We start from the raw sequence: 25,763 nt of genomic DNA on the forward strand, positions 1-25,763 counted from the left end.
ATCCTGGAGGCAGTGTAAGGGTGAGGGTGACTTTCCCTTAAAGAGATGTGGCCTCTGCTCAATACCTTCCCAAACATGCACAGATAGAAACAGGAGCTTGTAATGGGAGGAAATGTTAAGGCCTGAAATTTTTCTCCCAGATTGGAGTGCAGATTCGGGACAATTCCCAGCTCTGCAAATCTGACCCGGGAGAAAGTGCCCCTGGAAATCAGATTTTCAGTCTGTTGAAAATGGCTGGCGACTCCAGAAACAATGCTGAGGTGGGCTGGGTGGAAGACTTGTCTCAGTGCACCAGCACTATGAGGAAGTTTTTAAATAAAAAAACAGTAAAATGGCCCTCATGTCTCATACCCCATCACCCACCCACACACCCCCCCATGCTCCATCAATGCCAATCCATTCCACCTTATGCCTCCCCATCCACCCCCAATGGCCCTTCATACCTTACATGCCCCCCACCCCACCACCCTTTGCACCTTACACCTTCCATGCCAACTCACCCAAGATCCACCATGGGCAAGCCTCAGGACCCATGCTGAGATTAAATGAAATAAAGTTCAAGAGTCTATTGCAGACTTTATTTTCAAAAAAATACCCTCCTTCATAAAAACCCATTCGCTGCATGTATATTCTTTCAACCACATAATCCCTTTTAAAAACAAACATTTTATTCAAGTGCTTAATCCCTTATAAAAGCAAACCTCAGAATCCAAATATTTAACATAATTAGATATCCCAAGCCGCTTCAGAGGAGCATTATAAATCAAATTTTGACAACGAGCTACATAAAGTGATATTACTGCAGATGGACAAAAGCTTGGTCAACGAGGTGGGTTTTTGAGGAGTCCCTTTAAAGGAGGATAGAGAGTTTAGTTGGAGGAAAAGGTTAAGGGAGAGTATTCCAGGGCTTTAAGGCTCAAGCAGCTAAAAGCAGACCATGAATGGAGCAATTAAAATTGGGGGTGCTCAAGTGGGCAGAATTAGATGAGGGCCGATACCCCAAAGGTTGTGAGACTGGAGGAAATTACAGTGATTGGAAGGGGTGCAGCTATGGAAAGAATTGAAAACCAGAATGAGAACTTTAAAGTCAAAGCATTGCTTAACCGGGTGCCAATGTAGGTCAACGAAAGCAGGGTTGATGGGTGAACTGAACTTAATGTGATTAAGGACGCTGATAGTAGTTTTGGTTGACTTCAAGTTTACCAAGCACAGAATGTGGGAGGCCAGCAGGAGTGCATTGGAGTAAATGAGTCTAGAGTTAACAAAGGCATGGTTAAGGGCTTCGGTAGCAGATGAGTTGAGGTGGGGCGGAATTGGGCAATGTTAGAGGCAATAATAGACATCCCAGTGATGGTGTGGATGTGTGGCCAGGAGACTGTTTTAGATTCAAATATGGCACTAAGGTTGCAAACAGGTTGTTGCCAGGAAGAGGGATGGTGTCAGTAGTTAGGGGATAGAGTTTGTCGCGGGGACCAAAGACATTGGCATTAACGGACTGTTCAGATGAAGAGGATGTCCCTTTGGGCCACATTCTTTCTAGACTCACCCAGTATCTACTCGGACTTTCAACAGGAGAAAGTAGGAACCCTGGCTGCTTTGTTCTTTCTCCCTCTCTGCCACAGGTATAGGGATGCTAACTGTAGTGTTCTAATTGGAGTTTTGGTAACTAACTCCACACATTCTGACAATGTAACCTGGAGCAAAATTTTTAGCTCAGTGGGTGGGCACGTGTCTGACCAGCTCGAGCATAAAATGATGCGCATTGACGTTGGGCGAGCGTCCCGCCATCAACACGCAGTCGCACGGTATTTCGTTCGGTGGGTGCGCTGCCAACTCCAGCATGTGCCCGCCAACAATTAAAAGGTCTGTTAAGGCCATTAACAAGGTAATTAAATTTTATTTTTCACTGCCCATCCAACCTTATGGTTGGCAGGCAGGCGAAAAGGCCAAGCGGCCTTTGCACTTCTTAGGATACCTCATCCACGGATGGGATGAGTTTTCTAAAGCAAATAAAAATAAAATTAAAAAATTAAAAATTAATGAATAACATGTCCCTGCTCATGTGATTATATATAATTCTTCATCTCCCTGAGGCAGCTCTGTGCCTTGGAGATTATGAAGCGCGCACTCGCGCTCGCCCCATTCGCAACCCCCCCCCCCCACCGCAGCCTGCACAAACTGCATCACGTTTTACAATGGGTGGGCCTTAATTGGTCCACCAGTGTGAAATTGCCTTTCAGCCCCGATCACAGGTGGCGGGCGGCTTCCTGGCCACTCCTACCCACTCCCACTGCCTGACAAAAGCAAGATTCTTCCCCTGGGTTCTTCAGCTTTATCTTTTCATCCTACACTAGGTGCTGTCACTAGGCTATCAGAAGGGGTTGTGATATCATTTTCACTTTAAAAAAAAATGTTCTCTAATTCAACTGTAGGTCCCTTTTTAAAGTGGCCATGTTGCTCATCCTTCCACACAAGCATTATTTATTCTTTGTTAATTTCAAACTTTTTTTTGGGGCTCCAGATTCTCCTGGTGTTCCTCCAAGTGCCAGCGCTCACAAGTTATTCCGAGGGTTCAGTTTTGTGGCAACAGGACTTGAAGAGGAGGAATTGAAGGCTGAGCATTCCAAATTGGTCATTCATCCTGTCTTGCAGGTAAGTCCATCACAAGTGCTTGTTCCTTTCCTGTAATCCCTGCTTGGGTTCGGCAACCTTGCTATTGAGCTTACATTTATACTGTTTATTGCTTGCAGTAAAGCTTTTATTTCAATGTGAAAAGAAAAAACATTGAAAGCACATAGCAGGTCTCCACCCTCTGCAAGGCAAAATGATAGGTTGAAGTTTAAGGGGAGATCCTTTGCCAGAATGCTAAAACATTAACCTGTCTATCCTCTTTCCAGGGACAGAAAAATTTCTAATATCTTCTGTCTTTATTTCTCAGTCAAAAGTGGCTGTTTTTGTATTTCTATTAAATATCAGAGATAGTCAGCTGCTACTGAATGCACCAATTGACTTTACTGTTGTAACCAATGCTGTGGAGATAAATCCAGCAAAACATACGAAAATCATTTTTAGAATTGCCTTCCATGTCTGTGGTGTTTAGATTATCTGTATTTGTTTTATTATTGGGAAACCCAGGTGAAGGGCTACGGGCCATAGTACAATACACTGCCAAGGTTGGAAAGAGTAGAAGAAAGGATGAGGTATCTCAGGAAGAAGCGATTAGGTGACACCAATCTTGGGCATTGAAAGCCTGTGAGTTATAGGAGGAGCAGAAGACTAAGGGAGGTAAGGAGTTCCACTGTTTTAGAAAAGAATGAGTTAGAGGAAGAAACAATGATGAAACTTGATTTTAGCAGTTAAACTTAGTGACACTGATTTTCAATTAATTCTACCAGAATTCTTCAACATATGGTAAACATGTTGCTGTGGAATCATCGCAAATTTTAGTCAGTAAAATCTACCTTAATGGGTTCCACCTAAGGAATGGATTCAACTGCAAACCAGTGATCTTGTACCATGCAGCCATCTAATGTAAACTTGGCAAGTGTGAGTTTACCACTGGCGTTAGGTGGTAACTCGGGGCCACAAGTGTGCAATATCAGTGAGTTTTAAAAATGTTTCCAGTCCAGTGGCATTACCAACACTGCTGGAAAGCACTAATATGACTTGTTTAGAACACAGCTAACTGTAGAATCCAGTATGTACATCGTACAGGTATTTAAATCGTTCCAGTATGTCGATAAAAGCTCTTAGGAATACCCTACAATCTGGAGGATATATAATCCACCTTCATAGTACAATTTACAGTAAACAGTTGCGGTTTCATGAGGTACATGGATGATAAGGGCAATAAAACAGACTGCAGGTTGAAGCTTTCAATATAGCCTTTATTAGATATTTTACTTGTATCTGCAACAAAAATCGTTATCATGAATGTACATGGGGAATTCTGGGTTCTTATTACATGAACAGTGGACTTGAGGCATTGTTTCCAAATAAAATCTAAAATGATACTATCACATTGGGAGAGACAATGGTGAGTCATGTGATTCAGGATGCTCAGTGACAAAGAACCATTATATCATCAATGAGGGATGTGATTCACTTTTTGTAGGGTTGGGGTTGGGCTGTGAACTTGAACAGGTGTAGTACAAGCGTTGGACAACTATGCAGACGCACAACCTACACCAAAGCCAGCCTCTTTGAAATGTTGTACTGATAAGATTTCCTGCTGGAAATGCTTTAAGGGTCTTAAACTCTTAAGCTTAATTTAAACTAATTTGTCTGTGTGACATTTCTGAGAGGTTTGATAATGAAACATATAAATGTTTTTCTTGTATTAAGTTTGTTTTGGTGGAAGTTTGTAGTTGTAATTCTCTATTTGGATTCTCTGTACCTTATATATGTATCTCATGTTGCCCATATCTGATCCTGCATCATGTCATGCATCATTGCTAACTTACATTGGCTCTTGGTTCCCCACATATCCTTACATTTAAAATGCTCATCCTTGTGTAAAAATCTCATCATGGCCACCCTCTTTCCGAAATTTTTTACCTCATTCTCCAGCCCTATGGTCCCTTTCCCTCTGACCTCTGACTCTGACTTCTAAAGCTTCTCCCCTCTCTGCTCCATAATTGTGGCCTTCAGCTATCAAGACTCCGATCTCTGGAATTCTCCCACTGCACCACTCCACCTATCCACCTCTCTCTCCTCCTTTAAGATCCTCCTTTAAAACACACCTCTTTAACCAAGCCATATGCCACCCGCATCTTTGGTTCTGCATCTGTTTTCCTTGTTATTCTATAAGTACCTTGGCACATTTATATATATTAAAAGTATTTTTTATATATGAGGGTTGTTAGTTTAACTGGTGCATAATATCACAAAACAGTACTTAATTCTGAAAGGATATGTCATCTTTTACAGCAACTGCATGGGAACAATATGAACTTTACTGATGGTTATGAGCTAAAGGAAGATATTGGTGTAGGCTCATACTCTGTCTGTAAACGCTGCGTTCACAAAACTACAAATATGGAGTATGCTGTCAAGGTAAGACAGATTCATAAACACATGTTTTCTTACTGTTGGTATGCACATGAGATAATGATGAAGTAGATACATCCTTCACCATTGCTCCCATCACTTTTGAAATGATAAATTTGAGTAAAACAATTTCCATTTTTAAAACATAATCTTTATTTCTATCTTCATGGAGCATTCTGTAATGGGGAGGACTGGCAAATGACTTGTTTCGCCCCTTCTACCAATGCCTTTCTAATTCCTTTGTTTTGGTCAGCTAGCTGCCTGCTGTTAAAAAATGCATCATTTTTTAGTTGCTGGGCCAAGCCACAGTGAACTCCACATCTGTAGAAAAGATAACTCCGACTTCTTTTCTGTACTGCAAACCCCACTCCCAGGTTTCCTCCACCCTCCAACAATAAGTGCAAGGAGCTCAGGACTTTTTGTCACTAAGGTTGAGATCATCTAATCAGTTGATTCTGTTGGGACCATTCCTTCCACCAGCCCACCAAGCCAGACTTGCTGTAAAGCTCCCATCTGTCCTACCTTGAACTGGCATCGTTTTTCTAGTTTCTCTCCTATCTCCCTCTCTCCGAGATCATTTTGTTCATTAGACCCACCTTCTGCTCCCTTGACCCTGTTCCCACTAAACTACTGACCACCCAACTTCCCCTCCTGGTGCCATGTTAGTGGTTCTTTCTCTTAAGGTGTTGTCCCTTTCTCCTTTAGATTGGCCATCATCATTTCCTCTTCAAAAAACCAACCCTTGCCCCACTGCCCTTACAAACTACAGCCCCATCTCAAATCTCTCTTTCCTCTCCAAAGCCCTTGAATATGTTGCCGCCTTCCAAATTCATTTTCCAGAACTCCATGTTTGAATCCCTCCAATCAGATTTCCACCCCTGCCACAGTACCAAAATGGCTCTTCAAAGTCACAAATGAAATCCTATGTTACTGTGGCATAGATAAATTAATCCTCCTCATTCTTCTCAACCTGTCTGCATCCTTTGATGTGGTTGACCGCACCATCCTCCTCCAGCTCCTTCCCACTTTCTTCCAGCTTGTTGGGATTATTCTCACTTGGTTCCATTCTTATCTATCTAACCATAGCCAGTGTATCATTTGCAATGGTTTCTTGCTGCTCCTAGACTGCTACCTCTGGTATCCCCCTTGGTACCCTCCTATTTCTCATCTACAAGCTGCACCTTTTTTTTTAATAATTATTCTTTCATGGGATGCGGGCGTCACTAACAAATGTTTTCCATCCTTATTTAGAGTCCAGCCCTTGAGAAAATGGTGGTGAGCCACTGTCTTGAATCACTGCAGCTCTCTTTGACTTTTCTGTAGCCGTTTGGTACAAATGAGCAGTTTGCTAGGCCATTTCAAAGGGCAGTTAAGAGTCAATCATGTTACTGTTGGTCTGGAGTCACATGTAGCCCAGACCAGGTAAGGATAGCAGATTTCCTTCCCTAAAGAACATTCGTGAACTAGATGGGCTTTTACAGTAATTGTTGATAGTTGTCATGGTCACCATTACTGAGACTAGCTTTCAATTCAGAATGTATTAATTCATTGCATTTATTAATTAATTAAATTTAAGTTCCACCATTTGCCACGGTGGATTTGAACCCATCTCCTCAGATGGGCCTCTGATGTTACCACTACACCCCTGACCTCGGTGACATCATCTGAAAATATATTGGTGTCTGCATGTATGCTGATGACACTTAGCTTTACCTTGCCAGCTTTACTCTTGACTTCTCCACTATTGCTAGGTTGATTATCAGACTGCTTATCCGACATCCAGCACAGGATGCGTAGAGATTTCTTCAAATTAAATACTGGGAGCTCTGAAGCAATTGTTTTCGACCTTCACCCCAAACTCAGTTTCCTAGCTACCAGTCCATCACTCTCCCTGATAATTGTCCAAATGTAAACTACAGTGTTTGCTACCTTGGTGCTGTGTTTGACCCCGAGATAAATTCGCACCATCATTCAGACCAGCTTTTTTCCAATTCTGTAGCATTGCTCGACTTTGCTCCTGCCTTTCGTGCATTTGCTATCTCTAGACTTGACTATTCCAATGCACTGCTGGCTGGCCTCTCACATTCTATCCTCCATAAACTTCAAATGATGTCATTCAACGTTCTGCTGCCCATGTTCTAACTCACACCAAGTCCCTTTCACCCATCATCCCTGTGCTTCTCACTTACATTGATTCTCAGTCAAGCAATGCCTTGATTTTAAAATTCTCTTCCTTGTTTTCTCCTCTTTCTGTAATCTCCTCTAGCCCACAACCCTCTGAGATATCTGTGCTCATCTATTTCTGGCATCTTTAATTGTCCCGCCACTGGGGACCATGCTTTCAGTAACCTGGGGCTTAAACTCTGGAATTCTCTCCCTATACCTCTCGACCTCTTTTAAGACGCTCCTTACAAGCTATCTCTTTGATCGACCTGACCTAATATCTCTTTATGTGACAAGGTGTCATTTGTTGTTTTATATTGCTCCTGTAAAATGCCTTGGGGGATTTTATAACGTTAAAGGCACTATATAAATATAAGTTGCTGTTGCTTTTGTGTGTGTGCAGGAGAACTGCTGAAGTTTAAAACTGTGCAACATACCAATACAGAACACCAGTAAGCTTCCCACTGCTTGTCCAAGGTGTGTAATGTGTATGGTGGTCCTGGCTGATCAAGCTACTGGAAGCAGTACCTAAGGTCTCTCCAGGTTTATTGGGGGCTGAGTGGGAAGACTTCCACCTCCAGTAATAGACTGATTTCCAATAATGACCGAGGCAGGCTGACCAATTAGCAGCAGTACCTTGGATAGTTTTATTTTTCTTAGTTCAGATTACTGAGTCAATCACAGAGGTTGACGTGGTGCCAAGTTTCCATTACCAGACATGTTATCAAAGAAAGGTCAGTATAAATTTAAAAGATGTTGTTTCAACACATTCCTGTAGTAATGTCTTAATATCAACCAAGTGCCATTGTGTTGCTATATTGGAGTAGCTGGGCATGTTTTGTTTTCTTTGCTGTTAACTGCCAAACTTGTAATTTTGTATTATGCTAGATTATGCTGGGTAATATGCTCACAGTTCCTTTGGGAGGTCATCGGTTAAATGCAATCCATGCTCCCTAACTGTGGCATGACTTGAATAATAATAAAATGGAGGTTAATTTTGTTGTCCCCACAATTGTTCCTATAAGTTAATTACACTGTGGCCTAATTTCCACTTAATTTAGACTCATCTTGTATCAGCAACTATTATGAAGTCTTTATATTTCCTTTTCCAGATTATTGATAGGAGCAAGAGAGATCCCTCAGAGGAAGTTGAAATCCTGTTGCGTTATGGGCAGCACCCAAACATCATTACGCTGAAAGATGTGAGTGCCAGGGTAACCTGTTGAATGGGTGAGAGGCACTATCAGCAACAAAAAAAAAGTGCCTAATAGAATATAACTCATAAATTGTGAAAATGTCAAGTATTCAGAGCATTTTCCTCATTAATGCCTGCAATTGTGACACTGCAATGTTAGATTTCAGTAATAAATGAAAGGCAACTTGCATGCCCCCATAGCTTATTGAACAAATGCATTTCATGGTATGAAACTGAGCTGCGCAAGCTAGGTACAGTACAATGTTTTGCTGAGTTAGAAATTCAGCTGGGTAGCAATGTGTGTTAAAGTTGGCCAGACATCCTGGGTTGGAGAGAAGAAAAATCATTCCAAAATCTATCCAGCAGCTCTTGCTAAAAAGTGCATTAATGTCAACTATAGGCACAGTTGAGATCCTGCCCACCACACTCAAACTGCTGATACTCAGTGTCAAGTAGCTTGTGAACTATGCCTATTTGGATAAAGTTATGCAGGTGATTGGACCCTCAAACCTAATGAGCATTATCAGGTGAGCAAGTGGCAGGAATGGAGAGAGACCAACATTTTTTCACCCAGATTAGGTGGAATGCACAAAGGCATGAATTCCTGGTATTTTATTTTTGCCTTATGTTTTATTTTAATTAATTTCCAAGATGAAGGCATCACAGGAATTTTTGTCCATTCCTATTTCTTAGTGGGTTAAGTGGCTTGCGCACGCCACTTCAGAGGGAAGTTAAGAGCCAAAATTTAAGGCTGGTGTGGAAGTGGAGTCAAGTATAAGCTAGAATGGCAGATTTCTTCCACTAATGAACCAAACCAGTTGAGTTTTTACAACAGTCTGACAATTTTGAGATTTCTTTTACTGATACCAGCCTTATATTTGCAATTTGAAAAAAAATAATTTAAATTCTGAAACTGCCATGGTGGTATTTGAACTCACATTCACTGGGTTATTAGTCTAGGCTCCTTTATTACTAGTCTCGTAATATAACCACTGCACTTGCCCATCGATCAGAACAAATTTAAGTGGTTAATGTAAAAACCATTTTAAGGACGCCTCATTCCCATACCTAAATATAGACAAATTAAGTTGTTAATTCCTATACTGATTTGAATAAATTACTTACATAATTAATAAATATTTGCATTTTAAAGAACAGTGTTTCATAGCTAAATTATTTGGCAAAGTATTTGTTCAATCCTGAAGAACTCTGTTTTCATCAGATATAATTGAGTTGTTGCTATGCTTTTAAAATGGTTCACTACAGTGTGCTTCATGATTGCAGACAAATGAGTCCATTTCTGTTCCCATCTTTTGGAACCAAAGCAATTTTCCAGCTATGAGCATGGCAATAACCTCGTTTATAATACTGTGTCAGTGGCCAGGAACATGCAAGAGTATCCAATACAGATCTTCTAGTGAACTAGTTTCAGTTTGCCTTTTAGCCATGAATGACGTGAACATGAAAGAGAGAAACTAATCAAACCAAAAATAAATCAACAGCTAAAGAACTGAAGATGTTACAGGGCAACGATTGGATTCTCTGACTAGTCTTTTGTTTTGTCATGGTGATATGTATCTAGGTCTACAACGATAATAAATATATCTACCTGGTGACAGAGCTAATGAGAGGCGGTGAACTACTGGATAAAATACTACAGCAGAAGGGTTTCTCTGAGAGGGAGGCGAGTGCTCTTCTTCACACGATTGCCAAGACAGTTGAATACCTGCATTCTCAAGGGGTAAGTGATCCCTGTACCCAATTATGGGGAGGATTTTCCCCTTGTCAGGCAGGCCTGGGGGTGGCTGTGCAATGTCCTGCCGCCTGCTATTGGGCCCCGACTGTGCTTTCACGCTGGCTGGCCAATTAATGGGCAGCCAGCGTCAATCGTGCGCTAAAGCGCTCTGCGCTGCCTGGGTGGAGAGCGGAGGAGGATGAGTGCATGCACGCGGGTGCACTCAGTGAAAGCTTTCTGAAGGCACAGAGCTGCCTCAGGGAGCTGAAGATTTCTAACATTAAAAATCAAGATTTTAAAAGTAAGGTAAACATGTCCCCTCATGTGACTCTGTCACATGAGCAGTGATAAGTCACATGAGCAGGGACATGTTAAAAATGAGATTTGAATTTATTTATTTTATTGTTAATTAACATCGGAAACCTCATCCTGCCCATGGATGAGGTTTCCTTAAAAATGTAAAGGCCGCTTGGCCTATTCGCCTGCTGCCAAAAAAATAAGGTTGGATGAGCATGAAAAATTCACTTTAATTAATTTATTAATGGGTTTAACAACCCTCTTAATTGTTGGTGGGCTCCCACCGACTGAACTATCGCACCAATGTGTAATGACATTGGAACTCGTGTGTGCTGGGCGTGCAACTGCACGCCAAGCTGAAAATCTAGCCCTTTGTCTTGCAGCACAGCTTTTCATCAATATTGGCTATTCCCTAATGGAATTTGTATTTATAACATCCAATCACCTGTATCCTGTATGATTTTTGTTTGCCATGCTCTGCTTTACAATGCAGCACTTTACATTTTGTAAACTCTGTTGATAAAATATTTTAAGTGGATAGAGTGGGAAGTTAAACTTTTATACAGTTAATGCAAATATTGGGAGCAAAATGTGTAATTTTAACACAGAAGAATGTTCCTCTAGCCTAGTTCTCTAGATCTCCTGTGTTTATTGGTGTTATTCTGATGGCAGTAGCCCTTAACCCATTCCCTAACACATATCCATCTGGCCCTATAAAACCCTTCTCCGGTTTTTTTCCATTACCCCTTCTTCTATTCTGTTCCACAATTCTTCTTTAAGAAAATTGGTTTGCATTTCTTATTTTCTTTTGTTCCTCCCGACCCTCGCTTAACTTCAAGCTGTGTCCCCAAGTCCTCAAGTTCCATGTTTAATAGTATAATTTTCTTCATGCCAAATTCCCCAAAAGTATGAAAATCTTAAAACCTCTAACAAGTACTCTCTCCTCGATCTCGATATTACTTCCCTCAACTTGAGCATCTAAGTCCAGAAGTCAGTGTATTGCTCACTTCTGATCTTTTCTGCTATATGGGGACCAAATCTGAACACAGAACTCCCAATGCAATATTTTGTACTTTAAATAAGGCAGTTTGATTTGTCCATTGTTTTAATTAGTCATTGAGGACTAACTTGTTTGAGTTAATTACAGCATTGTGCTTTCATCCCTGGGACCTGGTTTTGGATCCACCTGGTTTTTGGAATTCGCCAAGGCTCCTTCGACAGCACCTTTCAAACCCACAACCACTACCATCTAGAAGGAGAAGGGCAGCAGATAGATGGGAACGCCACCACCTGGGAGTTCCCCTCCAAGTCACTCACCATCCTGACTTGGAAATATATCGCTGTTCCTTCACCATGGCTGGGTCAAAATCCCGGAACTCCCTTCCTAACAGCACCATGGGTGTACCTATACCACATGGACTGCAGCGGTTCAAGAAGGCAGCTCACCACCACCTTCTCAAGGGCAACTAGGGATGGGCAATAAATGCTGGCCCAGCCAGCAAAGCCTACATCCAGTGACTGAATTTTTTTAAATCCAGCCACGATTAGTGTAATTTAGATACATCTGGGCAGTGTCACCTGGTTTGTATCACACAGTCAAGAGAGAGGCCATTTGGTTCATCGTCCCTATGCTGGCTCTTTGGTGGAGTCATCCAATTATGGGTGCATCCTCACATGGCTTAAAAAGAAGGCTGACCACCAACTTTCCAAGGACAACTAGAGTTAGAAAATAAATTCTGGTCTTGCTAGCAATCCCCAATCCTGAAAAATAATTAAAAAAGAATGGTAGTATATTAACTGTTGTATAAAATCTTAAGGGTGAAAGGGTGGGAAAATGAAATATCCTTGCTGCAGTAGGGGTTGCGATCGTGAGATTAAACTAAAGCATGTTGCAGCAGGTGTGGAAGGAACTTTAAATTGCATTTAACCCACATTATATTTGGCCTGGATGTGCTTAACTCAGAGACTGGATGGCCAAAGTGAAAACTGTTCCCACGCTTGGCACTACCATCTCTTATTTGCCATGAGAAAATCTTTAAACAGAATCTTGAAAGATGATTTGATCTGCTGAAGATCTCTCTGAATGTACTTTATCTATTTAATTAGATGTTTCTCTTTTGCAGGTGGTTCACAGAGACCTGAAACCAAGTAATATCTTGTACGTGGATGAATCCAGTAACCCTGAATGCATCCGAATCTGTGATTTTGGTTTTGCTAAGCAGCTAAGGGCTGACAATGGGCTCCTGATGACTCCGTGCTACACAGCCAACTTTGTTGCTCCAGAGGTGAGAGTTTTCTTATGTGATTAAGATGATTTTGCAAGAAATAAGCAACCTATTTCCTAAACTGATCTCCTATGTGAAGCTGAAATTTGTGAAATAAATACCAAGTCTGAGAAACATGAATGCAAGTCTGAATGTCTACATTTCATCACCATGGTTGAAAAAAAAAGCAAAAATGATTAAGTAAATCAGTAAAGTAGTGGTGAGAGACATCAAGCTTGAGTTCTAAGGGTCTTGAGATTACAGGAGGGAAGACTAAAGGAGATTAGAAGTTCCACAGTTTTGAAGTGCTAAGAAAAGTTAAGAAAACTAAGAAAAGTTTTATTATATTCTTGATTTCAATGCAGGGAGGAAAGTACGCAGGAATTAGAAATTTAGAGTTTAAAAGGAACAAGAGAAGAAAGTTCAGCGGAGTACTGAGTGCAGTAGTACCAATCCGTTATTTAAACTTGGATGTCAGACATGCATTCTGACAACATCAAGGCAGTGAAGAAGTTAGAAGAGCCGATGGGGAGGTAGGGCCGGTTATCATTAGAATACGTGTGGAACCTGATTCAATGTTTTCAATGATTGTCAGCAAAGAGCAGTAGGTAGGTAATGAAGAGAATGGGCCAAGGATCAATCCTTAGGAGGAGTTGCGGGGAGGGGTGTTAGGGAAGTAAATGTGGGAGCAGGAAAAGTCATTTCAATGACGTTCTTGCTACAATAAGGGCAGGTAAGAAAAGAATCGATTCATTGTTTTGTTATTCCCTATATATGCTTATTTTATGAATTTTGTTGAACATCATACAATGAATAGGAATATAAGTAGAGGTATGTCTGTGTTCAGGTTCTCAAACGCCAAGGATATGATGAAGGCTGTGATATCTGGAGTCTGGGTGTTTTACTCTACACCATGTTGGCCGGGTGAGTGACTTTCTTCCTTTGTATGCAGCCAGTTTTGCCAAGAATTTACTCAATCCATCTGTAACTGCACACCAAAAAAGTATTCCAGAGCTGAAAACAGTCTGACAAAATGCAAATGATCAATATTACTGAACATTTTATTGTCCTTCTGTTATTTCCTCCATGTACACCCTCCACTGCTGCAATGCTCTTGGTTCCCTGCTCCTTCTCCTCCACCATCAGGTGCTGTTCATTCACAACATCTTGTCCTTGTCACCTCATTCGCTGCTTTCAGAAGCCCACTGAAAACCATTCTCTTCCTCTTGGCACTGCCATATTTCCAGCCTAGTATAAATTTTCCCAATTTACCTGGATGAGTGTAGCCCTAACAACACTCAAGAAATTCAACACCATCCAGGACAAAGCAGCCTGCAAGACTGGCACCCATTTGCCCCCTTAAACATTCACTCTTCATTCCCTCCAGCAATGAAAGTGGCAACTGTATGTACCATCTACAAGATGTACTGCAGTAACTTGCCTAGGCCCCTTCGACAGCACCTTCCAAATCTGCGGCTGCTATTACCTAGAAATGCAAGAGCAGCAGATGGATGGGAGCACTACCACCTGCAAATTCCTTTCCCAGTTGCACACCATCCTTTGGAATTATATTGCCGTTCCTTCGTTCTCGCTGGGCCATAATCCTGGAATTCCTTCCCTAATGGCACTGTCGGCAGTAGTCTTGGACTAACATCCCATGAACAAATGGAAAAAAAAAGTGCTGTGAAACTTCTTTTTGCCACTGATTGCAACAGCGATGCAAGCTTTCATCACTATATTTTCTGCTTGGTCCTTTTGTCAGACTTCTTTGGATTTTGATGTCTGTATCTGTTTTTTGTTTCTAGTTTCTCCTGGTGCAGCTTCTTCCCTACTTATGCTACCATTTTCCCTATGTGTGAATCTTACCCCACCACCCTTTGTGCATCCCATCTAGGTATCAATTGGTGATACAATTGACTACAGTCTTTTTTTTGCTGAACAGCAACAGTAGCTGAGTCAGGGTGACCAACTGACCCTTATTTTATGGAGCTGTCCCAGGTTGCACGCATCCAGGATGGTGTTTTTCCCATAATTTTGGACCCTTAAATCTGACGCATGTGCTCCACTCCTGTTTGTGCCCTCTCACAACCCTGGCATCTCCCCCCATTGCCCCTGCTCTTACATCTCTGGTAGCCCACCATCTCACTCTTGCAGCCCACCAGCACCCTTCCCCCACTCTAATGGACCCTCATGCCAGCCTGAATTGTCTCCTTGAGAGTTGATCACCTGAGCTGAGTGTGCAAGTAATCATGCACACTTGTTACTGCAGAGATGTCATTTTGTCAAAAACAACCCAAGTGTCAGTCGTTATCATCGTTTGCCACACTTGTTGTTAGTTGCTACTCTGCTTCAAACATCAGCTAAGGCCCCAGGACAAATTTGTGTGTGGGGGGGATTAATTCTACTCGTTGTTAAAAGCTGTTTTCAGGTACCTGTGGAGACAATGTACCTATGCATCACATAGAAAAGTACACCAATTAGCTTGACGGATGCAAAATGAAATGGCGAAATGCCTCTTGCAAAGAACTAGGGTAAAGTAATTTGAAGATAAATGCCAAGGAACTGGTGAAAAGAGGAATCATGTCATTAGAACCTAATTTCAGAATCAAATGTCACAAGACAGTACTGATTTAAGATGTTTTGCTTTTTCTTTCCATCTTACAAAACAAACTTTTGAAGTTTTATTTAATAGGGGCCCTTGAATTGTTTTTCCTATTCATAGTGTTCTGAATCATTATCAATTCATTTTAACATTTGCTGGTCTATATACCTCCACTGCTCTAGTTCCTTTTTCAGAAACATTTTTTCTTTATAAAGTTTTCAGCTTTAATTCAGCTGGTGTTTGTTGATGGCAGTTTTTGTTTTGCTTCAATAGATCTTGCTTATTTGGTGACCACTGATTCTGTTGGACCTCCAACTAATGTTTTGTCCCAAACTATGGCGCCATCAATTTATTTGGAATCCATGAGCAAAGCCTGCATATCAATAACTTTCTGCCACTCTCAAACACACTATGAAGTAGATAATTTTATCATTAATCTAATTTTGTGAGATTTTGCTGTGCAGAAATTGCTTGCCTCTTAACTTACAAAATAATTTGTGTGAAGCATTTAGAGGTAATTAATATGTAAATTTTTAACAATTTTCTTCAAAATGAATAAAGCCTTAGTCTTAGCATCTCTCTGGCACAGTAATTACTGGTATGCAAACAGTGATTCTTCTTTATTATGCCCAAATTTTGTTCAACCATTCCATAAAGTATTGTGGCATCTCATGAATCTGCTGGACTTCCATCTGCACAGATTTTTTGTTCTTTGATTCTTGGAGTGGCTAATTTGGAATGATATATTACTCCTCCCTCCAGCCTTGCTGGTGGGGCATTGTATTTATCCATCTTACTGAAGGGGAGAGTTGTATTTCTGCAATCTCTCTCATTGGCCTGTTCTAGTGCTATAAACACTCTGTAATTAAGAAAAAAACACAAATCAAACATTTCTCAAGTAGATGTTAATGAAGAAAATGTCATACAACAGAATAATAGGTATTATCAGCCATGATCTTATTGAATAACAGAGCAGGCGCAACAGGCCAAATGCCCTACTCCAGTTCCTTTTATGTTCTTATTTCTTTAGGCTTGTACTACACAAAATGCTGCAACCTGTGACGTTCATGCTTTTATGTTGTACTTTGCCATGGACAATGTTGGAAGGTTGGTGTTGCATGCTTGGGAGGACAGGAGGCTTTTGGAACTATGGTTTCCAATGCTTTTTACCAGTGGGGGTTTTACTTCTCTTCTTTGCATGGTTGTAGACTAATGATTAGAAACTGATTGTCATGAAATCTGTATTTCTATTATTGTTACATCATGTGGTGAACAGAATGGTAGAAGAACCAGATAAGCCTTGTTCGGTCTTTGTCTAGCAATTCCTATATCCCTATTGCCATTTTTTAAAATTGTCAACCTCTGAAATTACTGAGCTTGTCAAGTGCCACATTGAAGTACAGTGTGCCTTAGTTCCTGAAGATGGCGATGCTGAACATGCGCTGTGTTCCAGTTCAGGAGTTCAGGGGGTCCTCACTTAAAGTTGTGGTTGTGTTCTTGAAAATTGCAACTTTAAGTAAAACGACTTTTAAGTAAATCATAGGTTCCCGTAAGAATAAATGTTAAAGCCAGAGTTAGGTTCCTTCGGACATTTCTCACCTGGAAAATCCAATGTACAAGTTTAAATATTGTACTGTACACGGAGAGCAGACCTGCAAGAGAAGGGCAGCAGCGGCGGGAGATAAAACCAGCAGCAGAGAGGGAAGCCCAGCACACGGAGAGTGGACCTGCATGAGAAGGGCAGTGGCGGCGGGGGATAAAACTGGTGGCAGAGAGGGAAGCCCAGCACACGGAGAGTGAACCTGCATGAGAAGGGCAGCGGTGGCGGGGGATAAAACTGGTGGCAGAGAGCCCCTTCAACCTGTTTCTACCTGTCAGAGCCAAAGTGTGATGTCAAAGGAAAACAGGTAGGTGATTGGTGGGTATCTCTTCTATGTCTCTTTTGATTGGCCAAATGGTTTAAGTCGGGAGACGTTATTACAGCTGAACAATACAGTTAAGAAATTCACTTTTGAAATACTTAACATCCAACTTAATTAAATAGAATAGAGATGGCTGGGCAGGCAATGTGTTGTAGCTGTAGTATGGACGCCGGTGCGATCCACGGTGACCACATCTGCAGCAAGTGTTGGCTGCTCGAGGAACTTCGGCTTAGAGTTGATGAGCTGGAGTCCAAGCTGTGGACACTGAGATATCAGGGAAGGGGAGAGTTACCTGGACACTGTGTTTCAGGGGACAGGTATACCCTTTGGATTAATTACATCAAACTTGGCCGTGGTCAGGGACAGGAGTGTGTGACTGCAAATGAGGCAGGTATGGAGATCCAGAGCTTAGCTTTGGAGGAGGCTCAACCAGTGCCCTTGTCCATTGGTGCGATATTCTTGCTCCCAGTGTGGACAAGGGCACAGACTGCAGGGAGGATGAGCGAACTGACCACAGCACCGTGGTACAGAGCACTTTCAAGTGTGGGGGAGAAAAGAGAGATGTAGTAGTAATAGGAGCTGGCAAAGTTAGGGGAATAGATACTGTTCTCTGCAGCAAAGACAGAGAATCCCGAAGACTGTATTGCCTATCTGGTGCCAAGGTTAAGGATATCTCTTCTGGGCTGGAGAGGAACCTGGAATGGGAGGGGAAGGATCCAATTGTCGTAGTCCATGTAGGTACCAATGACATAGGTAGGACCAGGAAAGCGGTTCTGCTGAGGGACCACAAGTGGTTCGGTAAATTAAGAAGCAGAACCCCAAAGGTAATAAGCTCCAGATTACTACCTGAGCCACGTGCAAATTGGCATAGGGTAAATAAGATTAGAGAGGTAAATGCATGGCTCAAAGATTGGTGTGGGAGATATTGTTTCCGATTCATGGGGTACTGGCACCAAAACTGGGGAAGGAGGGAGCTGTTCCGTTGGGACGAGTTTCATTTGAACCATGCTGGGACCAGTGTCCTGGTGAATCGTATAACTAGGGTTGTAGATAAGACTTCAAACTAATTGGTGGAGGGAATTAATTAATTGAAGGGAAGTTTAAAAGATCTAAAAGAAATAAAAGAGCAGAGGTGCATTGTAGTGAAGAGGCGAATGATAATCAAAGCGTGGCAGGAAGGGGCAGAAAATATAAGCAGAAGCGTGTAGCAGGAATCAGAACCAGAATGAACAATAATGGTAGAAAGTCAAAGCTTAAGGCTTTTTATCTGAATGCACTCAACATTTGTAACAAGATAGGTGAGTTGACAGCACAAATAAAAATAAATGAATATGACTTGATAGCTATTACAGAGATGTGGTTGCAGAGTGGCCAACACTGGGAACTCAATATTCAAGGGTATCCGACATTCTGGAAAAATAGGCAAAACGGAAAAGGAGGTGGGTGGCTTTGTCAATAAAGGAAGGTATCAGTGTGGTGGTGAGTAATGATATAAGTGCAATAGATCGTGATGTGGAATCAGTTTGGGTGGAAATAAGGAATTGCAAGGGGAAGATGTCATGAGTGGGAGCCGTCTATAGGCCCCCGAAGAGTTGCCTCACTGTATGACAGAGTATAAATTGGGAAATAATGGAGGCGTGTAAGAAGGGTGCTACAATTTTATGGGTGATTTTAATTTACATATTGACTGAACAAATCAGATTGGCAGGGGTAACATGGAAGATGAATTTGTAGGGTGTATCAGGGATTGTTTCTTAGAGCAATACGTTGCAGAGCCTATCTGGGAACAGGCTATTTTAGATCTAATAATGTGCAATGAGGTAGGATTAATAAGAGATTTTGTAGTTAAGGATCCTCTAAGGGGTAGCAAACAAAACATGGTTAAATTTCAAATTCATTTTGACGGTGAGCAACTCGGGTCTCAAACCAGTGTCCACAACTTAAATAAGGGCAATTACAGAGGTATGAAAATAGAGTTGTCTAAAGTGGGCTGGGAAAATAGACTAAGGGGAAGGTCAGTGGATGAGCAGTGGCAGACATTTAAGCAGATATTTCATAATGCTCAGTAAAAACTTATCCCAGTCAAAAAGGAGGACTCGATGCAAAGAACCACCTGTGATTAGCAAAGGTCAAGGAGAGTATCCAACTAAAAACTAAGGCATACAAAGTGGCAAAAACCAGTGGTAGGCCAGAGGATTGGGAATTTTTTTAGGAACCAGCAGCGGATGACTAAGAAGCTAATAAAGAAGGAGAAAATTGATTATGAATGTAAATGGGCAAGAAATAAAAAAACAAACAGCAAGAATTTCTACGGGTATATAAAAAGAAAAAGAGCGGCTAAAGTGAGCGTGGGACCCTTGGAGGATGTGACTGGAGAATCGATGATGGGGAACAAGGAAATGGCAGATAATTTAAACAAATATTTTGCATCAGTCTTCACAGTGGAGGACACTATAAACATCCCAAAGATATCAGATAAGCAAGGAGCTAATGGGAGGAAAGATCTTATAACAGTCTCTATCACAAGGGACAAAGTATTTGACAAACCAATGGAACTAAAGGCAGACAAGTAGTCAGGACTTGATGACCGACATCCAAGGATTTTGAAGGAAATGGCTGCGGAGGTAGTGGAGGCATTGGTCGAAATATTCCATAACTGACTGGATTCCGGGAGGATCCCAGTGGATTGGAAAACCGCTAATATGACACCCCTGTTCAAGAAGGGAGGGAGACAAAAAGCAGGAAACTATAGGCCAGTTAGCTTATCATCTGTCATTGGGAAAATGGTAGAGTCCATTATTATGGAAGAATTAGGACGTTTAGAAAAGCTTAACGCAATCAAACAGAGTCAACATGGTTTTGTGAAAGGGAACTCGTGTTTGACAAATTTGCTAGAGCTCTTTGAGGATATAACAAGTAGAGTTGGTAAAGGGGAACCGGTAGATATAGTGTATTTGGATTTCCAGAAGGCATTCGATAAGGTGTCACATAAAAGGTTACTGCACAAGATAGGAGCTCACGGTATTGGGGGTAATGTATTAGCATGGATTGAGGATTGGTTAACACACAGACGACAGAGAGTCGGGATTAATGTGCCTTTTTCAGGTTGGAAAGACATAACTAGTGGAGTGCCAAAAGGATCAGTCCTAGGGCCTCAATTATTTACTATCTATATTAATGACTTGGAGGAGGGGGCAGAATGTAATGTATCCAAATTTGCTGACAATACAAAAATAGGTGGGAGGGCATGTTGTGATGAGGACATAAGGAATCTGCATGAGGTTGAGTGAGTGGGCAAAAACTTGACGGATGGAATTTAATATAGGAAAGTGTGGTAGAAGAATCAAAAGGCAGACTATTATTTAAATTGAGACAGACTCCAAAGAAGTGCAGCACAGAGGGATCTGGGTGTTCTTGTGCATGAAACACAAAAAGTTAGCATGCAGGCGCAGCAAGTAATTAAGAAGGCAAATGAAATTTTGGCCTGCATTGCTCAGGGGTTGGAGTTAAAAATAGGGAAGCCTTGTTACAACTGTACAGGGTGTTGCTGAAACGGCACCTGGAATACTGTGTACAGTTTTGGTCCCCATGTTCAAGAAAGGATATACTGGCATTGGAGGCAATTCAAAAGAGATTCACTAGGCTTCCTGGGGTGAAGGGGTTGACTTATCGAGAACGGCTAAACAGGTTAGGCCTTTATTCATTGGAGTTTAGGAAAATGAGGGGTGATCTTATTGAAACATACAAGATCCTGAGGGGGCTTGACAGGGTAGATGTTGAGAAGACGTTTCCACTAGTGGGGGAATCTCAAACTAGGGGACATGGTTACAATATAAGGGGACACTCATTTAAAACTGAGATGGAAAGGAATTTCTTCTCTCAGAGGATAGTGAATGTGTGGAATTCTCTACCTCAGAGTTGTGGAGGTTAGATTACTGAAAGTATTTAAAGAGGAGGTAGATAGATTTTTGAAATATCAGGGAGTTGAGGGCTATGAGGAGATGGTACAAAAGAGGAGCTGAGGCCTGGGGCAGATCAGCCATGATCTTATCAAATGGCAGGGCAGGCTTGAGGTATTGAATGGCCTACTCCTGCTCGTATTTCTTATGTTCTTATGTGCACCACTATGTATTTCTAGCTGAAATAACTTGCAAAATAAAATACATCACTAAATATAAAAGAAATGCAGTGTACAATGCTGTACAATATAACATGTTTAAAAGGATTACAGTGCACTTATCTGGATAACAATATTTTTAAATGGACTAGACCCCATCTAGTGGCAGAAATTGGTCAGTGCAGGCAGCAGCTGAAGTCCTGACTACCTGAACTGACCAACATCTGCCACTAGATGGAGCTCAGGATTTCAGGTCTAGTTCAGCAGCAGAGCCAGGAGCGAAGCCCAGAGCAGGAACCAGAAACAGAGCCAGGAGTGGAGCAGCAAGAACCCCAGGTACTAAGGTGAAGAGAGGCTGGGAGGCAAGGGCGGGGAACAACACCACGTGGCAAGGAAGGGAAGCAACGACAGGAGGCAAGGCTGGGGAGCAATGCCAGGAACCAAGGCTGGGCAGAGGCAAGGCGGTAGTGGGAGGTAAAGGGACTAACGGTGAGAGTGGATGTACTGTGGGAAAGATCATGTGAGCAGGCAAAACAGAAACTCTGTGGCAAACAACATTAAAGTGAAATGAATCAGTCAACAAATACATTGACACTACTTTATTAATGATGTTAAAGTGAAACAAAGTTAAGTGAGTCAACGTTAAGAAGAACTTACTGTACCTCCAACAGATGCAAGAGAGGTGGTGCAGTTGTTTTGTTAAATCCACAAGGCATCCTTAGCACAGCAGTAAAAATGTGCAAATCCTCATAAAATGTGTAAAATAAAATATAGTTTCAATCCTGGCAATAACAGGATTTCTCCAACTGCTTTGTACAAATCACAGTTTGGTAAATTTGAACAAAATTAGCTATCACACTCCTGGTGTTGGGTTATCTTGCTGTCTTCCTGCAGATTTAATGAATTTCTCCCTGTGTATCAGCTTGATTTGGTTCCTAATATTCTGCCCTCTAAATCAGAAGTTTCTGCTTTCAAATATACTCTTATTACTCAGCTCCTTTCCCAAATTGACAGTTCAGCACAGTTGTTGGAGACTTGTGCTGTCTGAAGTGTCATCCTTCAAGTAAGGCATGGAATGGTGGTTCCTCTGGTTGCTCAGGTGAGCATTGAGGATCTTATGGCACAATTCAAAGACTGAGTTTTCCTGGTGACCTGGTCAACATTCCACATTCAGATACACCACAAAACAGATACTTTAAAAATTAATCTCATTACTATTTGATCTGTGCACAAATTACCTGTCTCTTTTGCCTACATAAGTAATTTGTGCAAAGTGTTTGGAGATGATTAAAATGTAAATTTTTAAAATCGTTTCCTTTACCAAAAGCACCCTGATGATGGCCCTGTTTTTTTTTCAATCATATAATTTAATTGCTGTGCAATGCATTGTGCATCTGCAGATTCAGGAGTAGGTGTGTTAACAAGGCAGATTAATTCCTAAATTGTAGAACCAATGTTTATATTTTAATCTGGGTTTGGTTAAAGCTGCTGTTTAAAGTACCCTAAATTTTCTAGCCCTACTAATAACTATATGATGAAGGTGGCTGGCGAACTATTATACTCTTCAACTAAAATGCTAAAAAGTGCCATCATGAAGAAGATGGTTCATTGTTGCCTGCAGATTGATATTCATGGCTGGTTATGAGGTGATGACTAGAGGCAATTTAGCATAACTGTTACCAGCTGACAGCATATAAAATATAAGTTAAAGAAGTGTAACAAAATACAATGCTTTCAGACTAAGTGAAGCTGTAATTGTACTTATCGGGCTGCAATCGTTGCCTCTTAGAGTTGCTGAAACTTGAGGTAATAGTTTACCATTGTAGTCTTCAATCAAAGTCGATATTTAACACAACTTGGGCTATATATTTAACATCGGATGGTAACAACTAAGTGCCTCTTGGCTAGGATGCAATTTCATTCAATCAATTCCCTGTAATTTTCTGTTCCTTTTTTGAGTAGAAGTGGCTAAACTGATAGCTAATCAAAAATTAGGACACTCTGTGCTTGAAATGATTATGTATCTGTTTTTACACTCTGGTGTAAATTACTGATATTGTTTCCTCTAAAATCTATGTGCTAGGGATTTTTGGGAGATTACTGTAGATGACATGTCCTTTTGTGCATTCTAACGAATATGGACAGTGCAATACCTGACTATTAACAGGATTCAAGTCTCCTGACATGCTTTCTTTTTGGTTGTCCTGAATCAGATATACCCCTTTTGCTAATGGTCCAGATGATACTCCAAATGAGATTCTGGCTAGGATTGGGAGCGGACATTACAATCTACAGGGTGGAAACTGGGACAAAGCCTCTTCTGCTGCAAAGGTCAGTTTGAAATTTTTTTAGCTAAGGCATGTAACAAAGTACTATTCAAATGACGATCCAGTATTGAAGCAGACTCTATAACTCTTGACCATCAGGGAGGGAAAATTAATCCAAACTTGTCTTCTGTATTGCTGAGAAGGTGAGGTGCTGGCTTCCAGGATCCTCATTCTGGGAATGGCAGGCTGTGGATGGAGAACTGATAATGGGAGAGAAAAGCAATTTCCCAGATGACTAACAGTGCAATGATATTCAATGTTAGTGTGCTGATGTTCGGTGCCATGATCCAAATATACTCCACTCCTCTTTTGGGCCCCATTGTTGAGGCCAGTCCTTTCCTTAGGACTCTGGATTACAACAGAATAGCAAATTTTACATGGGGAAGAAATAAAAGAACAATTACTAGGGGGACAGTTTGGTACAATGTGCTACTATACTGATGGCCTGAATTTGAATCTGGCCCAGAAAAATCTACCCTCTCTGACAGTTGATATACAGTCCTATCTGGAATTAATTTGAGGTAGCTTCTAATGGGCACAAAACTGTAGATAATTCACTACGAATTAGTAGAAAATTCAGAGCCCAAACAGATGGATGTTATAAATAGAAAAGTTACACTTGTACAATAGTGGACCCTTCTGAAATTGAGGACTATTGCTGGTACAGCTTGCAAGGAGTTTTACTCTGGGGTAAGGGCATGTTACCTGTGCTGTACTTGGCCTGGCTGTTTGCAGTAAATGGGGAACTTCATTCTCAGTGCTTAAGTCACTTTTAAATGAAAATCTCAAAGTAAAAACATTTTTTTTATTCCTAAGGGGTTTCTGTTTTCTTAGTTGTATATTGGACCCTTTTAGACAATATGATCAAACAGCTGACCATGATGTAAGGTATGAAAGCACCAGAACCCACCAGTGTTATCCTGCTCTCCACACCAGCAGCTGAAAAAGTACTTTGCAAGCTCACCAACAAATATTGATTCATATCAGGTTGCTATGAGATGCATGAGAGATTAGAGCTTTAGTTCTTCCAATTGATCTTTTGAAAAGGGCTGGCCTCCAACCTGCGCGCGCACCCACCCACCCCCCAATCCCAAGGCTGAAATCTCAAGCCAATGGGAAATCAGGAGCAGAAATGCACATCCAATGAATCTTTGGTAAGCAAGTCTGAGTAATGTACAACATGCAGGGTTATAGGTGTGAGCACTACTGTCCTTTTGAAAAAGCAATATGGTGTATGTATGTTACAGCACGGTAGAGTTTCATTGTGGAACAACATTGAGCATCATTCCATTATAAAATACTAACCAGAGTATCTCCAGCATTTGCTGTTCTTCCTAATCTTGGACTTTTACCTCCTTGGTCCCCTCCAATTCCTAACTAAAAGCTTGCTTTTATGACATCATTGAAAGACATGGAAAACTCTGGCTTTGGTGACATCATCGAAAGACATGGAATCAGCTTCCACGTGTATGGTGATGCCACCCTACTTCAGCCTCCTCTGCAAAAATACAAAAGCAAAGCATGGAAATCTGAAATAAAAACAAAATTGCTTGAAATACTCAGCAGTTACCATTACTATCTCCTGTTTTTGTTTTGGATTTCCAGCATCCACAGTTTTTTGTTTTTATCCAGTATTCATTGACTGGTAATTTCCTTCAGTTAACGGTTGGCATGACCGATGCCATTGTCTGCAATCCCCAGCGCAAACTCTTTTCCGTCACCACTGATTCTGATTTCATGGTCACCCCCTCACTAGACATTGTCTCAGGTTGAACAGAACTGTCAGCAACCTAGCTGCCCTATTTAAGCCCGATGTGCCCTTCTGACTTCATATCTCCTTGATCACAAATACTGCATACCTCCATAAAATCACTTGCACATGCATCTGAAGCATTCCTTCCAGACTTGACTATTGCAATGGTTTTCCTGTCAGCCTCATATTCTTCACACTCTGTATACATGAGTTGATCCAGAAGTCTGTTGCCAGTACTCTATCCTTCACCAATCTCCACTTATACCATCTCTGTGCTTGCTGATTTATATTGCCTCCTGGTTCCCCAACACTTCAAATTTAAATTTCACATCCACCTGT

The 25,763-nt window shown here is 41.3% G+C and overlaps 1 protein-coding gene across 5 annotated transcripts in view; it reads left to right on the forward strand.

Moving 5' to 3' along the window:
- Positions 1 to 25,763, forward strand: part of LOC121291403 (ribosomal protein S6 kinase alpha-1-like) — a 259,579-nt gene that overhangs the window by 231,847 nt on the left and 1,969 nt on the right. For all 5 annotated transcript variants that reach the window (XM_041212513.1, XM_041212514.1, XM_041212517.1 and 2 more), the window contains 7 exons: positions 2,522 to 2,652; positions 4,930 to 5,055; positions 8,325 to 8,414; positions 9,990 to 10,148; positions 12,563 to 12,724; positions 13,551 to 13,627; positions 23,558 to 23,675. In XM_041212513.1, coding sequence (XP_041068447.1) covers positions 2,522 to 2,652; positions 4,930 to 5,055; positions 8,325 to 8,414; positions 9,990 to 10,148; positions 12,563 to 12,724; positions 13,551 to 13,627; positions 23,558 to 23,675 — 863 coding nt within the window. The remainder of the gene's footprint in view (positions 1 to 2,521; positions 2,653 to 4,929; positions 5,056 to 8,324; positions 8,415 to 9,989; positions 10,149 to 12,562; positions 12,725 to 13,550; positions 13,628 to 23,557; positions 23,676 to 25,763) is intronic.

The sequence above is a fragment of the Carcharodon carcharias genome, chromosome 19 (assembly GCF_017639515.1).
Source record: "Carcharodon carcharias isolate sCarCar2 chromosome 19, sCarCar2.pri, whole genome shotgun sequence".
NCBI classification, from domain to species: Eukaryota; Metazoa; Chordata; class Chondrichthyes; order Lamniformes; family Lamnidae; genus Carcharodon; species Carcharodon carcharias.